Below are 12,959 nucleotides of genomic sequence, written 5' to 3'. Positions count from 1 at the left end.
TCAACTCCTACTTACCCCCCAATGTCACGCGCTTTCAACCCCGCGGCACCCACGTGGGGGGAAACGCCATCTCAACAGTGCTGGGGCCTCCAAGTCACCCAGAGACGTGCGGACATCTGAGAGGGGGCTTCACCTTCTTCCCAACGCCACAAGCCCCCATCCTGGAAGCCAAGCCCCCGTGTAGGTTAACTCAGCGGATCGTAACGCTGGTGAGAAACCCACTGCTCAGGGTCACAGCCGGGGGAGAGAGCGTGAAGGAGAAACCCCGCGATTCAGTCACCACCAAAGACAACTTTATTGACTCACAGGAACAGAGCCCAAGCCCCTGCTGGCTCTGGCTCTCCCTCGCCCGCCCGCCCGCCCCCGGCCCTGCACCACCACGCTGGGCTGGCCGCCCTTCCCTCACAACAACCCGGGGAGGCAGGTGTCCCCACCCCCCACACTGGGGACAGACGAGCGTGGCGCCGCGGCTGAGCGGGGGGCCGAGCCACGGCCACACCGGCCCCTCGGGGAGAACGGCACTCCCCGGGGCCTGCAGTCACAGTCTCTCCCGTGAGTCTGCCCCGAGGCCGGGCCCTCCTGGGGCGGTGCTGGCCGGCCAGGTCCCCTGCACACGGGCCTCAGACAGACGGCGCCCAGGCCCTGAGGGGACGCGGGCTTCCACCCAGCACTCAGGCTGCTCTGGCTCGGTGGGGAGGGACTTTAATGGCCTTCCTCCAGAGGACTCGGCGGAAAGGGACACGGAGGCGGCTGGACCCGGGGCGGCCGAGCGGCGGCGGGGCTCAGGACCGGCTCCGGTCCTCGTGGTTGCCGACGATCATCTTGCTGTACAGTTTCTGCTGCTCCTCCTTGAACGTGTCCTTCACCTTCTCCCGCTTCAGGCCGCCGTCCCTGGCGAGAGCACGGCAGGGCTGGGGGCCAAGCAACAGCCCGCGCCCACCCTGCCCCTCGCCGGCTGTGCGCCCCCACACCCAGGGTGCGGGCGTCTGAGTGGACGTAGTCGACCCAGCAGCACCCGGCTCAGAAAGCCCGTCCCCAGACCCAGCGGGCAGAGCCAGGCCTGACTCACCACAGCAGGTCCACCAGGCCGCCCTGCCTGGCGATGGCGGACTTCACCCTGTTGGCAAACTGGACCGCGTCCTCCTCCGCCTGCAAGAGAGGACACGTGCCAGCCCCCGAGCCGGGCGCGGGGCACAGAGCGCGGGGGGCCCCAGGCGCAGGCTGGGCACCCACCTGTCTGGTCATCGGGGGCAGGTACCACACGCTGCAGACGATGGCCCAGCTGGTCATCATCCTGAGCAGGTAGGTCACCATCCCGTACTTGCTGCTGTTCCAGAAGGCATCCCCGAACTGCGGGTCGTACTGCGGGGCGACAGGGCAGGGGGCGGGTGTGTGTGTACACGCGTGCAAAAACGTGTCAACAGTGTGTGTGCGTCAGCAGTGTCAACACGGCTCTCCATGTGTGCATGTGTGTTTGTATGGATCAGCTGTGTGTGTGTCTGTGTGTGTGAACAGCAACCTTTCCCAACACCGCCCCACCCAGGGGCAAGGTCAGCACGAGGACACGGCTCTCCGCCTCACGACCCGAACACTCCCCAGGAAGCGCACCCTGGGCACCGCTGGCCTCCAGGGGCGTCTGCCTCCTCGGCAGAGCAGGGAGGTGGCCCTCCCCCACTGCGTCCCATCTCCCCCACGGGCATCTGGCATCTACTCTTTCCGTCCTCAAGCCGACCCGCGCACAGAGGATGGGACCGCGGCTCCATAGACCCAGCCCCGAGCCAACCACCACCAGAGTCCCCACACTCGCTCCTGCAACCCACTCCCAGCACGTCACACACCCACAAGCACTTCGACACGCAGCTCCCCAGAGAGAGAGAGACCTCCTTACATGACGGCCAGCCTTCAAGGCCCACCTGTGGGGCCCAGACCCGGGAGCAGAAGACGAGGGAGCTCTGCTTCTGTCCTACCCTTCACGGGGCTCGTGGACCGTGAGAAGCCGCAGAGGCCGTGCAGGCACAGAGGCCTTTCCCGGGGGAGTGCCCGTTGGACGCTGTGCCCTGCCCGGCCCTCTGGTGGAGGCCCCGGCAAGGGACATGTCGTGGGCAACGCGGCCCCCACTGTGACCCACCTTCTTTCTCCCAAACACGAGCGCGGAGGGGCAAGGAGGTGACACAAGAGGCAGCAAGCAGGCCACGTCCTCCAGAAGGCCTGAGAAGGACCAGGGCTGAGCTGCCATGGGATCTGGGGCTTTCCCAGACGTGACGCGAGACGGAGAGTGACTGCAGCGCAAGCACCCAGGACCCGAGCGGAAAACCAGAGATGACCCGAGACTCGGCGGCCACCCCCCTGCCCCCCGAGTCCTCGGGAAGGGACACCGGCTGAGACGCCCAAGCGCAGCCTCTTACGCTTCGGGGGGGCTGGGTTTGAACTGCATGCTTTTCTCCCAGGACTTTCAAGCCTGAATTCTATGACTCTCAGAGTAAAAGTTAGAGAACTGTGCCTCACTGCAAGCCCAACTACAGAACTGAAGGCACTCAGGCTTACTTACGGAAACCAGAAACTTCAGATGGAGCCCTGAAGGCGGACTGGGTTCACGCTACACCACCACCAGTAAACGAGGGAGAATGGGCCTCAGATCGCAGCTCGCGTGGGACGGGAGCAAACACTGCCACAGCTCACGCAGCAGGACTGGAGAGAAACCTGACCTCACGTGTGAGAGCCCTCTGCTGAGGCCTGAGCCTCTGTTCCCCGCTGGGCAGGCACCGTGGAGAGAAAAGCAAGGCCAACGCTCAGATCAGCAATACATTCCTCCAGATCAGACAACGGCTTACTTTTGGTGGAAATGCAGTGAGAGCTTGGAAACCGCTGAGGTTATGCAAGTTTGGTTACCAATGACGGCTTCACAAAAACTAGAAAACTACTTGGGAGGCAGAAGTTCTTAATCATATGTGGGCTTTCCTCAGCCTTGGACGGAAGGAAAATGGCCATGCCCGTTTTCCAGAGAGGTTGTAGCTGTCCAAGGGTGCACGCTCTGAAAATGCCAAGAGCAGCTTCCTACTGAGATTCCTGGGCAGCAACACCAGCAGCACCCGCGATGGGGTCGAAATGCAAGTTCTGAAACTCTGGGTGTGGGGCTCAGCAACGGGCATGCTCACAGCCCCACCAGCTGATGCGAAGACCCAACGCCAGAGCTTCCAGGCACCGTGGGTAAGAATCACCTGCCAACGCAGGGGACACAGGCTTCACTTCTGTGGTCCGGGAGGATCCCACGTGCCACGGGGCAACTAAGCCCAGGAGCCTCCACCACTGCACCCGTGTGCCTAGAGCCTGCGCTCGCAGTTAAGAGGCCGCTGCAGTGAGAAGCCTGCTCACCGCATGAAGAGGAGCCCCAGCTCACCACAACCAGAGAAAGCCTGCGCACAGAGCAACCGGAAACACACACCCAACGCTGGAGCGAGGAAGGGGGCTTCTGTGCAGCAGCTGGTTTTTAACAGACACCCAGGGGGAGGCCCTGAGCCCCAGGACGTTACACTGCGGGACGACACGCGTGCCACACCATCGCTCCCCATTCTCACACCACGGCAGACCCTGTGGACAGAGCCTCCCCTGTTCCTCCAGACCAGCAACCTCAACAACCCCCCGGCAGCCCAGGAACCCGCTAGCTACCCTGCAGCCGCTCATCCCCCGCCAGCCCTGGCCTGTCGCCTCCCTGAGAAAGCGCCATGGCCTGGGAGCCTGCACTTTCCCCAGGGGAATGCCGCCTCCCCAGCTGTTGCCAGTGAAAACAAGGACCATTCCATCAGAAGCCTCTGCAGACAACCGAGGCATGCGAAATTCTAACCACCACTCTGACTCAAGCTTACCCTTGCCCTGATTTGTCAACCGAAATACTTTAAAAGTAGTGACAAAGGCTGTGTATTTTTAGAGATAGTAATGTGAGTAACAGCATTCTTTTAGCAATAATAACGTGCATCTATTTATAAGAGCAGATGAATACGAAGGGAGAGAGAGGAAGGAGGAAAAAGGGAACCCGGCAAAGTGCACCCCGTATTTCTAAGCGAGTCTGAACAGTCAGAGGTTCAAGCTCCTGCAAGTGGGGCAGACAGGACGGCTTCTAAGGTCCCTTTGTTTTCCCGAGCGGCCACGTGAGCCAAAGCAGAGGCACCGTTTCCTTCTCCAGTGACAAGGACACACGTCCTGTGCCCACCCACCCGCACCTCCAAGCAAACGCACAGATCCCCCGGGCGTCCCCGCCCCACAGGAAGCCCCCTTCAGGTGGAGTGCCTTCCGAGCTGTTGGGTTTATGAACAGAGAGGAACACGTGGGGAGATCTGCCGAGCCCCGAAGGCTCTGCAGTGCAGGCTGGAGTCGCCCATCCTCCGCGGCAGCTGCGGCGATGACCACTGGCCCTCGGAGGGCTCCTACCTTGATAGCAACGGGGTAAACTGTGGCTCCAATTTCAAAACTTCCCTTTTTGAACATCATCACTGATGTGTTATTGATGCAGGTTCCTAAAATGCAAAAGAGGGTAAAATGCTTTTCCTTTTGGTCCTTTACCCCAGAGACTAGTAATAGTTTATAGATTAAATATAATAATAAAAGTCCTTCTGACAGCTCTTCTGAGAGGATAAGCCTGTCATCTGCCCAGCTCGAGAACACACGCTGGAAAGACATGAGCAGACCCGTGCACTGCCTCCTCTTCTCTTCTTACAGGACCACCTCCCGGGGTCCCATGGAGCCCAGAGGGGAGGCCAGAGCCCCCGCCGAGTCGGGAAGGACTGTGCCACAAGCTCAGGCAGCCTGTGGGCAAAGACGCAGGAGGCGCTCCCGCACTGGGGAGGCCACGCGACAGCACTCGCAGTCCACGCTGAGTCCCCTGGGCTTCCAGCTCCAGGACCAGCCTAAAGGGCCCCCACCTGAGGCGGGGAAGACAGGTTCCTCCAATGCAACCCTGGATTCCCCTGCCTGCACGGCCTCCCCACACAGCAGCTTACCCTCTGGAAAGATGAGGATGGGCAACTTGCTTTTATCCTGCACGTGCTCGGTCAGCCTGCAGAAGAGAGAAATGGAAGGGAGGGTCAGACAGTCTCACGTCCATCACCATCCATGCGTCTGTCAATACCCTGTCTGGATGTGACGCTGGGTGGGTGTGGTATGAAGGCAGGCTAATGCATACAACTCTTTTATAAACCCACGTTCTAACAGACAATAGGCCTCAGGACAGGGAACCCGGGTTGATTACTCTTTAAATGAACAGCTGTTGAGTGAAGCGCAGGAGTCTGAGTGTAGAGGCTGCGGCTCTGATCCGGGACTGCCTAACGGGCTCACCCACCACAGAGTAGCCTCGAGAAATGCTTGCGGGGACTTCCTAGGGCTGTGCTGGGTGGGCCTGCAGCCCCGAGACACAGTGCAGGGAACTCAGGGCAGCCCACTGGCCCTGGGGAGCGGGTCTCGGGAGCCTCGACTCCTCTCCAGTTACGGCAACGCTCTCACCATCACCTGCGCCACGTCTGCCTTTAATTTTCCTTGAAAACTGAGCTGCGCTTTATTCTATTGCTCTAAGTGTGCTTTCACGTGTGACAGTGAACTCATTTTGAGATTTGAAATCACGTTAAAAGTTCCTAAGTTGTTCATGACAATGGGTTCAAGGAATTAAATTTAAAAAGGTTAAAAACACTACTAACTTGTTAAGACTAGAGTTTTCATACTCTCTACATTTCACAGTTCAGATATGGAAGCGGCTGGGCTGGGCTCAGGGGAGAAGGCTGGAGGCAAGACTTCCCCTAAAGTCAGACTCTGCGTGTCGCTCGGTTACCTTCTGGCCACCAGGTGGCGGTCCTTCACCTCGGAGCGCTCGAACCAGACGTGGGGGCAGGCCTTGACCATGGCTCTCTGGATGACCCCCATGAGGCCGCCGTGCACCTGTCCCACCTGCTCGCAGAGGAAGGGCAAGGGGAGCGGGCCCATCCTCATACAAAGTCCCCGGTTCCCAACCTCCAGCCCCCTACGCTTTGCTGGTAACCAGAGGTTCCCCACTGTTCAGAAACCACCATTAGATTCTCTGAATTTAAATTCTCCTTCTAATCTGTGATACCAGAGATGTGCTACTAAAAACCCTACAAAGAACCGTGAAGCAGAATCCCCCGTGTCCAAATGCCCTCCCTCCCCGGGCGGATTCTCCAAGGCCTCTTCGCCCCGCCCCTTCAAATCGCCCTCTCTGGGGGCTTGGGGGAGGATGGATACATGTATACCTATGGCTGAGTCCCTTCACCGTTCACCTGAAAGAACCGCAACACTGTTCGTCAACTACACCCCAACACAAAATAAGTTTAAAGTCCGGGAGAAAAAAAGAAAACCCCCCTCCCCACCTTCAGCACCCTCTCCGCTGCCCACCGACACTTTCCCCACGTGCTCAGCCACTCCGCTCACAGCACCCAGGTCCCAGGGAGCCCCCGAGGCCATGGAAACCAAGGCGACAGCCTAGGCTGGGGCCCGAGTCTGAAAGCACGCTCACCCGCTCACCCCCTGGAGAAAAGCTCCCAGCCCTGACCAGCTAGAGGAATCTGAGGGAGGCCTTACCATGGCGTAATAGCCGTCGCTGGCCAGGATGATGACGTCAATGGGAGACGTGTGGTTGGCCACGCAGATGCCGCCGTTTCTAGGCCGATTCTTCCTGCTCACAAGGTACAATGGAAATCGGCATGAGACGATGCATCTGCGCGTCTGGCAGCGGCTGGAGCCCCCTGAGTCCTGGCAGCGCCAGCCCCCAAGGCACCCCAAGCCCCCGAGGACCCTCACCTGTCGTGGTAGGTGATGATGGCCGTCAGCGCGCGCACGCAGATCCGGTAGCACATGAGGTGAACGTGCTTGCTCAGGAACTCCTTGAACCTGACAACAGGAGAGAGCTCTGCTTTTACCTTACACGCACACAGGAGTCAGCAAAGGGCGCCAGGTCTGACCACCTAACCATCACTGCCTACGGGAGAGAGCGCTCTGCTTTTACCTTACCCGCACACAGGAGTCAGCAAAGGGCGCCAGGTCTGACCACCTAACCATCACTGCCTACGGGAGAGAGCGCTCTGCTTTTACCTTACACGCACACAGGAGTCAGCAAAGGGCGCCAGGTCTGACCACCTAACCATCACTGCCGACGGGAGAGAGCGCTCTGCTTTTACCTTACACGCACACAGGAGTCAGCAAAGGGCGCCAGGTCTGACCATCTAACCATCACTGCCTGCGCCCTCCACAACTGCATATACACGTATGTTTATGCTTATTAGTGTCTACAGTAAGCATTAGCATCTTTCTCTCTACAGACAAAGGAAGAAATGATGAGGACGGCTCACATTCATCGCGGGTGATGGACTCAGAATTCTCAGCCCGAGAATTTCCAGCAAAGGTGAGTCCCCTACATTCCTTGCCAGTGACGGACAGAGGCAGGTGGAGCCAGAGAGTCAAACCTCCCCACCAACTGGGGCAGAACAGGTTTGCCAACCCCAGAACTTCCCGGAAGGAGCCCATTTCTTTAAAAAAAGAAAAAAAAGGAAAAGGCAAACAAAAAGGACCTACCTACTTACACTTCTTACCCTCTCAACAATTCATCAACACAGTAGAATGCCCAAAAGCCAACTACTTGCTTTGTAAAGCCTGCTAGCCCTGGACACTACCATTTTGTGGTTTCTCTGTTTTGTCTTTAAAAATGGAAGAATGCGAGGGCTGGAGGGCAAAAAGAACAGTCACAGATAAGATAAGTGAGGGGGAAAAAGCTTTGCTGCCTCGTCAGAGTTACTGACTCCATTTAAGAGCCTGTGGTTTGGGCCGCGCCCCTTCCCCCTGCGGTACCCAGAGTCCCAGGCCCACGCTCTGCTCACCGCCCGTTTGGCAGGTACCCCACCATCGTTGTGCCCACCACCAGGAGGCTGATCCCCGTGAAGGCGAGAGCTACCCTGTAACGAAAGGACAGGTTACAACACAGCAGACAAATCCCTGCCCCGAGTGTAGGCCTGAATGTGTGAGAAAGGCAGATGTGCTCGCTGGCCCCACAGGACTCCCAGCAAGATCAGAACCGGGGTCGCTTGCTGCCCCGTGACGGGCACCATGGACTTGGCTCTCAGCCGACAGACAGCCTCTCCTCGGGCAGCGGCAGCGGCCAGAAGGACAGTACAGCCGACGGCCAGCCGTGCTGCCCTCAGCCACCTGCTGTCTTGCGGCCTCACCCTTCCCCTTGGCCTTAAGCCCTGGCGGAAGCGCAGCTTCTCCGTGAAGCAGCAGGAAGTAGGGTCTGAAGGCGCCAGCAGCCAGCAAGGCCTACTCAGAACAGCACGTGGCACAGAGACCCGGGAGATCAATCCGCCTCTGTCCTGGAGAGGAAGCTGCAGGAAAGAACCAGCCAGGCCTGGGGAGGCGGGCCCTGAAGAACACCGTGCTCCTGTCCCTGGGCTTGGTCCATCCAGACAAGCGACCTGTCTTTGAGAAACTCAACTGTTTTTTATTTCTGTCTGCTCTGCAGACAACCCCGGGCACTCTTCCGAGGGCCAGAGGGCCCGGCTGGGGGAGGGCCCTCCCGTCCGCCTCTGGAGTGGGAGCGCGGGAAGGGCCGGCCTCACCTGAGCGGCAGCAGGAGGCAGTAGCGGACGAGCACGCCCAAGCCCCACAGCACGGTGAGCCGCAGGCTGATGTACTGGAAGTTGTAATTGGTCCTGCTCAGCAGGTTCCAGGACTCCAGCTCCTCTGCCGAGAACCTCTTGGTCACCTCGTCGTCCATGATGGTCTCCATTCCTTTCCGGCAGAAGTAGAAAATGTCCGAGAGCTCAAACTCGGGAGTGTTGTCCAGGGCCTTACTGCTCCCGCTCCGGCGGATCTCTTTGATCTCTTCCTCTAGTGACGTGGGGTCTTTTGCAATGATTCCTGGAAGAGAACAGCGCCGTCAGGTGGTCGGCCAGGAGAAGGGCGTCGGAAACGTTCAGGGCAGACCCCCGCCTGACGCAGGGAGCAGGGGCGGGGCGGGCTCAGGGGGCACCCAAGGCCCCGTCTTACCGTTGGTGTAGGGCTTGTAGAGCTGGTGGTTCTTCTCCTTGGCGCCTCGCTCCATCCTCAAGGTAGCCCACTGCAGGGGGAACAGCAACGCACAGGCTGAGCCCCGTCCCCTCTCTGGGGGCTCCTCCACTTCTGGTCTGGGACAGCCTCAAGCCCAGTCACCCCCATCAGACCACAGCCGGGAGCGCGGGCTCTGGGGAGGCTCGGAGCCCCCTCCTCTGGGCAGACTCGTCCCTGACGATCTGGACTGAGCCTCGTCCCTGGCGGTCAAGAGCTGTGAACTGAGGAGCCGGGAGAGTTTGGGGCTCGCCATCCCCCGCCCCCCTCCCACCTCCTGGGTCACGAAGGAGCCCGCCGGCTGCCCGGCCACAGACCCCACTGGTTCCTTCGTTTCTGCCAAATAACAGCTCTTCGCTAACTGACAAGCCAAGTGTCCGGGAAGGTACTGCCTGCCTCCCAAACTATTCCAAGAGAACAACGATTTTAGCTTTTGAGTTGATAAAAGATTTAAATATATATTCACCCTCTGAGTAATCTCTAACAGGAAACGCCACAACTTGACACAAAAAGCTTGAAAGCAGCTTAGTGTTAATGTAAAAAAAAGTGTTAAAAAAAAGACCAGGTTCAAATCCCAAATTTGAGAGTTCTGCTGTGTGCCTTCAGCGATTCATCCCATCGTGCTGGTCTTCTTCATCCACAAAAGTGGGTGATGTAGGCCAACCTCCCCTTCACGAGGACACAGGAGGCCATGTGTGACAGACTCTGGGGAACTGCAGAGCCCTCAGGGCCCTCATGACTGAAACAGCACAGACTGCAGAGAAGAGTCTCTTCCCAGAGCCTCTCGCCCTTCATCAGAACCCTTTGAAGTGCCGCACGAGAGCCCGGGGCTGGGCGGCCCCTGCCAGCAGGAGGGAGGGGCGGGCACAGCAGCCCCCACCTGCCCGGGATGGGACGGGACCAGACGGGATGGGACGGGACGGGACGGGCACGCAGCGCAGAAAGCCAGGACTGTGGCGAGCAAGGACACAGAACCGGCATTTTAAAGGTGTCTTTTCAAACTTCTGTCTCCACAGTTATGCAAGGGAGAGAAGAAGCCTGTCCTTCCACGATGCAGCGGAATCCACACGGCCCAAAGCCTCTGTGAGACTGCTGGCAGAGTCTGAAGTGTGAGCAGGGCGGCGGAGCGAGCAGCAGGACGTCCGCCTCATCAGCGATCTGGCCGCGTGTGGAAACCTCTCAGACGTCACGGTCCAGAGAAGACAGGCCGATTAGAGTCCCCCATGCTAAGGTCTGAGGCGGAAAACTCACACAACCCGTCAGGTTCTTAGCCCCTGACGGCTTCTGGCATGGAGGACTTTTTTTCTAGAAGAAAATGTAAACATAACTGCTGCAGTGGAGGAAGACGAACTCCCACCTGGGAATGCCATCTAGGGAAGAGGTGATTAAGGGGCAAGTGAGTGCACAGCAAGCCTGGTACAAAGACACAGCTCCATCGCCCAGAACTTCTCCATCTGACACACGGATTCAACTGTAACAGGCAGGGAGCACATGCCCTCAGGCCACTGGAGCACCAGGACATAGATCTGTGAGCACCTACTCAGGATGGAAAGTTCCAGAAGCCTGTGGTTTCTGCTTTAACTGGAAAGATGCTGGTACGATGTGGCTTCTGGCTCCATCGTAAACATCCCCCATCCTGCTTTGTACTTCTAGCTTTGCTTTTCCAAACTTCGGGGACATTACAAAACATGTCTGTGTTCAGGACCCAGGCAGCAGAGCAGGGGCAGAGGGCGGGGTGGGGGCTGCCTGGGACCGGCTGCTTCGCCCAGTGCAGGGACTCGGGAGGGGGTGCTGGCATCAGCAACATCTGAGAATGACATGCCTGCTTCTGAGCCCCCCTTTTAAGAAGTTATCGTGTGCAGATATCCAGAATAAAAGTGGATTCAGGTAGATTCTTTACCAACTGAGCTATGAGGGAATCACTCGGTAGCTGCCATTAAATTTACAGTCCTGACTTCACACCTCACGTTTCTTATCACCTACTGGTCGTGACCACGTGTCAGCGCCCCTCCACCCTCGCATCCGGTGTGAGAGGGAGAGGCCAAGGCACACGCCTGGACCCCACTGTGCTCCCCCTCACCCGCCCTCCTCCCGGGCCCCCCTCTGTCCACCCAGTCCTCTCCGCCCACCCCGGACGCTTCCTCCCCAGCTGTCTGAGTCAGGCCAGCGCCGTCATCTCTTACCTACACTGGTGCAACAGGTTCCACCCTGCTCCTTCCTCCCTCCAAGCCATACGGACGCACACTCTGGTCTCATCCCCTGGCCTGAGCCTTCAGGGGCTTTTCAATGGCTTCTCAAAGGCTAAAGAACAGCGGTTTTATAAGCCACCTCAGCCCCTCCGGGGACCCGAGGGCTCTCCTCTCCTGAAGCAGGCACTGTGTCTACACCAGACTGCCCCTTCTCACCTCCACCCACGGCATTCCGCGAGAGCTGCTTCCTTTGTAAACCCATCAAAGGCCAAATCTCAGATGAAATGGCACTCCCCAACTCCTGCAGTCAGAGCTCACCCCACCCGCGTATTTTAACTGGTGTCACATTCTGAATCAATTCTGCAGGCAGACATCGGTCTTTCCTACTCAACTACAGCTGCCTCAGTGGTGCAGCGGAGTCTGATCAAGTGCCCCGTGGCACTTAGTAGGCAGTCAATAAGGACTGGGTTTAATTCACCAACGACCAAGGTTCCTCTTCATGAAGGTCTCCAAAACCACTTCTGAGCACCCTCCCCGCCGTGAGCCCACCCTCATCTCCTTCCGTCCGTCCTCTGAGCTACTTCCTCCCAGTCACACTGGGATCCCCCTTCCCACGGGGGCGGGAAGGGGTGCCGCTGACGCACATCCCCTTCTGGACCTGCACCTCGTGAAGGAGGCATGACCGCCCCCACTCCCTGGGGGAAGCAGACTGGAGACTCTGAGGACTTAGGTCAAGTTTCACAGTTGGTAAGAAAACCCTCAAAAGGGCCGCGCCGACCCGCCACAATGCCGCCGCCTGTCCTGTCTCTTCGACCTCCTCACCTCCATCACCGGTTTCCAACCAGTTCTGCTGTGGAGCCCGATGTCAAAGCACATTACAGCCACCTCCTCTCCTCTGACCTGATCTGATCAATCCCTTTCACATCGGGCAAAAAACTCAAGTCACTCCCCCTCCTCCATCTTTCTCCTTTATACACAGACTTTCTTCACTCTTCCTTTCCTAAATCATTCTCAACTCAGTTAAAAGTCCACTAGGAACTGTACCCCCAAAAAATCATCACCATTGTGCTGTGTAATAAACCTGAAGCACAAACAAGAAAACTAAAGCATTTCAACTCAGCGTTAACAGGTCCTGCAAGTTGTCCTCCAGGAGGAAAGACACCGACCACCCATCCCTCCGCCCCGGGCAGGAGCACCGAGGTACGCGGAGAGGGGAGCTATGACGGGAGACCAGCTGCACTGACTCAGGTCCTCCGCAGGCACGCGTGTATGTGCTGTGCAGACTACCAGACAACCAGCTCGATTCATCTTTATGAGGGTTATCTAGTAAAATGTGCGAAACAACTGGCTGATAAGATTGTAAAATAAAATGCAGACATAAAATAATATGCACAGTCTGTTAAACCGCCATAAGATAGTACCACAACCAAAAGGTAACACAAAACTATTATTATTTGTCTGGTTATCTACTGCTGTGGAACAGACCACCCCGTAACTCACTGGCTTAAAATACCACCACCATTTACTCTGCTTTTGAATCTGCAAACTGGTGGAGGCTGAAGACAGGGGCTGGAACTCCCCAAAGGCCCGCGGGCTCCCAAGGGTGGCAGCTGATGCCATCAGCCTGTCGTCACAGCCTCCCGGGACTGGGAGCTGCAACTCCACACGGGGCCTGGG

General features: G+C 58.0%; 1 protein-coding gene across 3 annotated transcripts in view; it reads right to left on the bottom strand.

Annotated features, from left to right (window-relative positions):
• Positions 1-271: 271 nt before the first annotated feature.
• The window catches only part of GPAT4 (glycerol-3-phosphate acyltransferase 4), a 28,962-nt gene continuing 16,274 nt past the window's right edge, over positions 272-12,959 (bottom strand). For 2 of the 3 annotated variants that reach the window (XM_043893253.1, XM_043893255.1), the window contains exons 3-13: positions 9,037-9,106; positions 8,607-8,907; positions 7,872-7,946; positions 6,799-6,888; positions 6,580-6,673; positions 5,816-5,931; positions 4,995-5,050; positions 4,426-4,511; positions 1,234-1,362; positions 1,070-1,149; positions 272-891 (exon numbers count right to left, since the gene is read on the bottom strand). In XM_043893253.1, coding sequence (XP_043749188.1) covers positions 783-891; positions 1,070-1,149; positions 1,234-1,362; positions 4,426-4,511; positions 4,995-5,050; positions 5,816-5,931; positions 6,580-6,673; positions 6,799-6,888; positions 7,872-7,946; positions 8,607-8,907; positions 9,037-9,106 — 1,206 coding nt within the window. In that variant the 3' untranslated portion in view covers positions 272-782. Of the gene's footprint in view, positions 892-1,069; positions 1,150-1,233; positions 1,363-4,425; positions 4,512-4,994; positions 5,051-5,815; positions 5,932-6,579; positions 6,674-6,798; positions 6,889-7,346; positions 7,845-7,871; positions 7,947-8,606; positions 8,908-9,036; positions 9,107-12,959 lie in introns of those variants that run through there. The other variant, XM_043893256.1, reaches the window with a different exon arrangement.

The sequence above is a fragment of the Cervus elaphus genome, chromosome 32 (genome assembly GCF_910594005.1).
Source record: "Cervus elaphus chromosome 32, mCerEla1.1, whole genome shotgun sequence".
NCBI lineage: Eukaryota > Metazoa > Chordata > Mammalia > Artiodactyla > Cervidae > Cervus > Cervus elaphus.
This window is presented reverse-complemented; position numbering and strand designations above follow the sequence as displayed.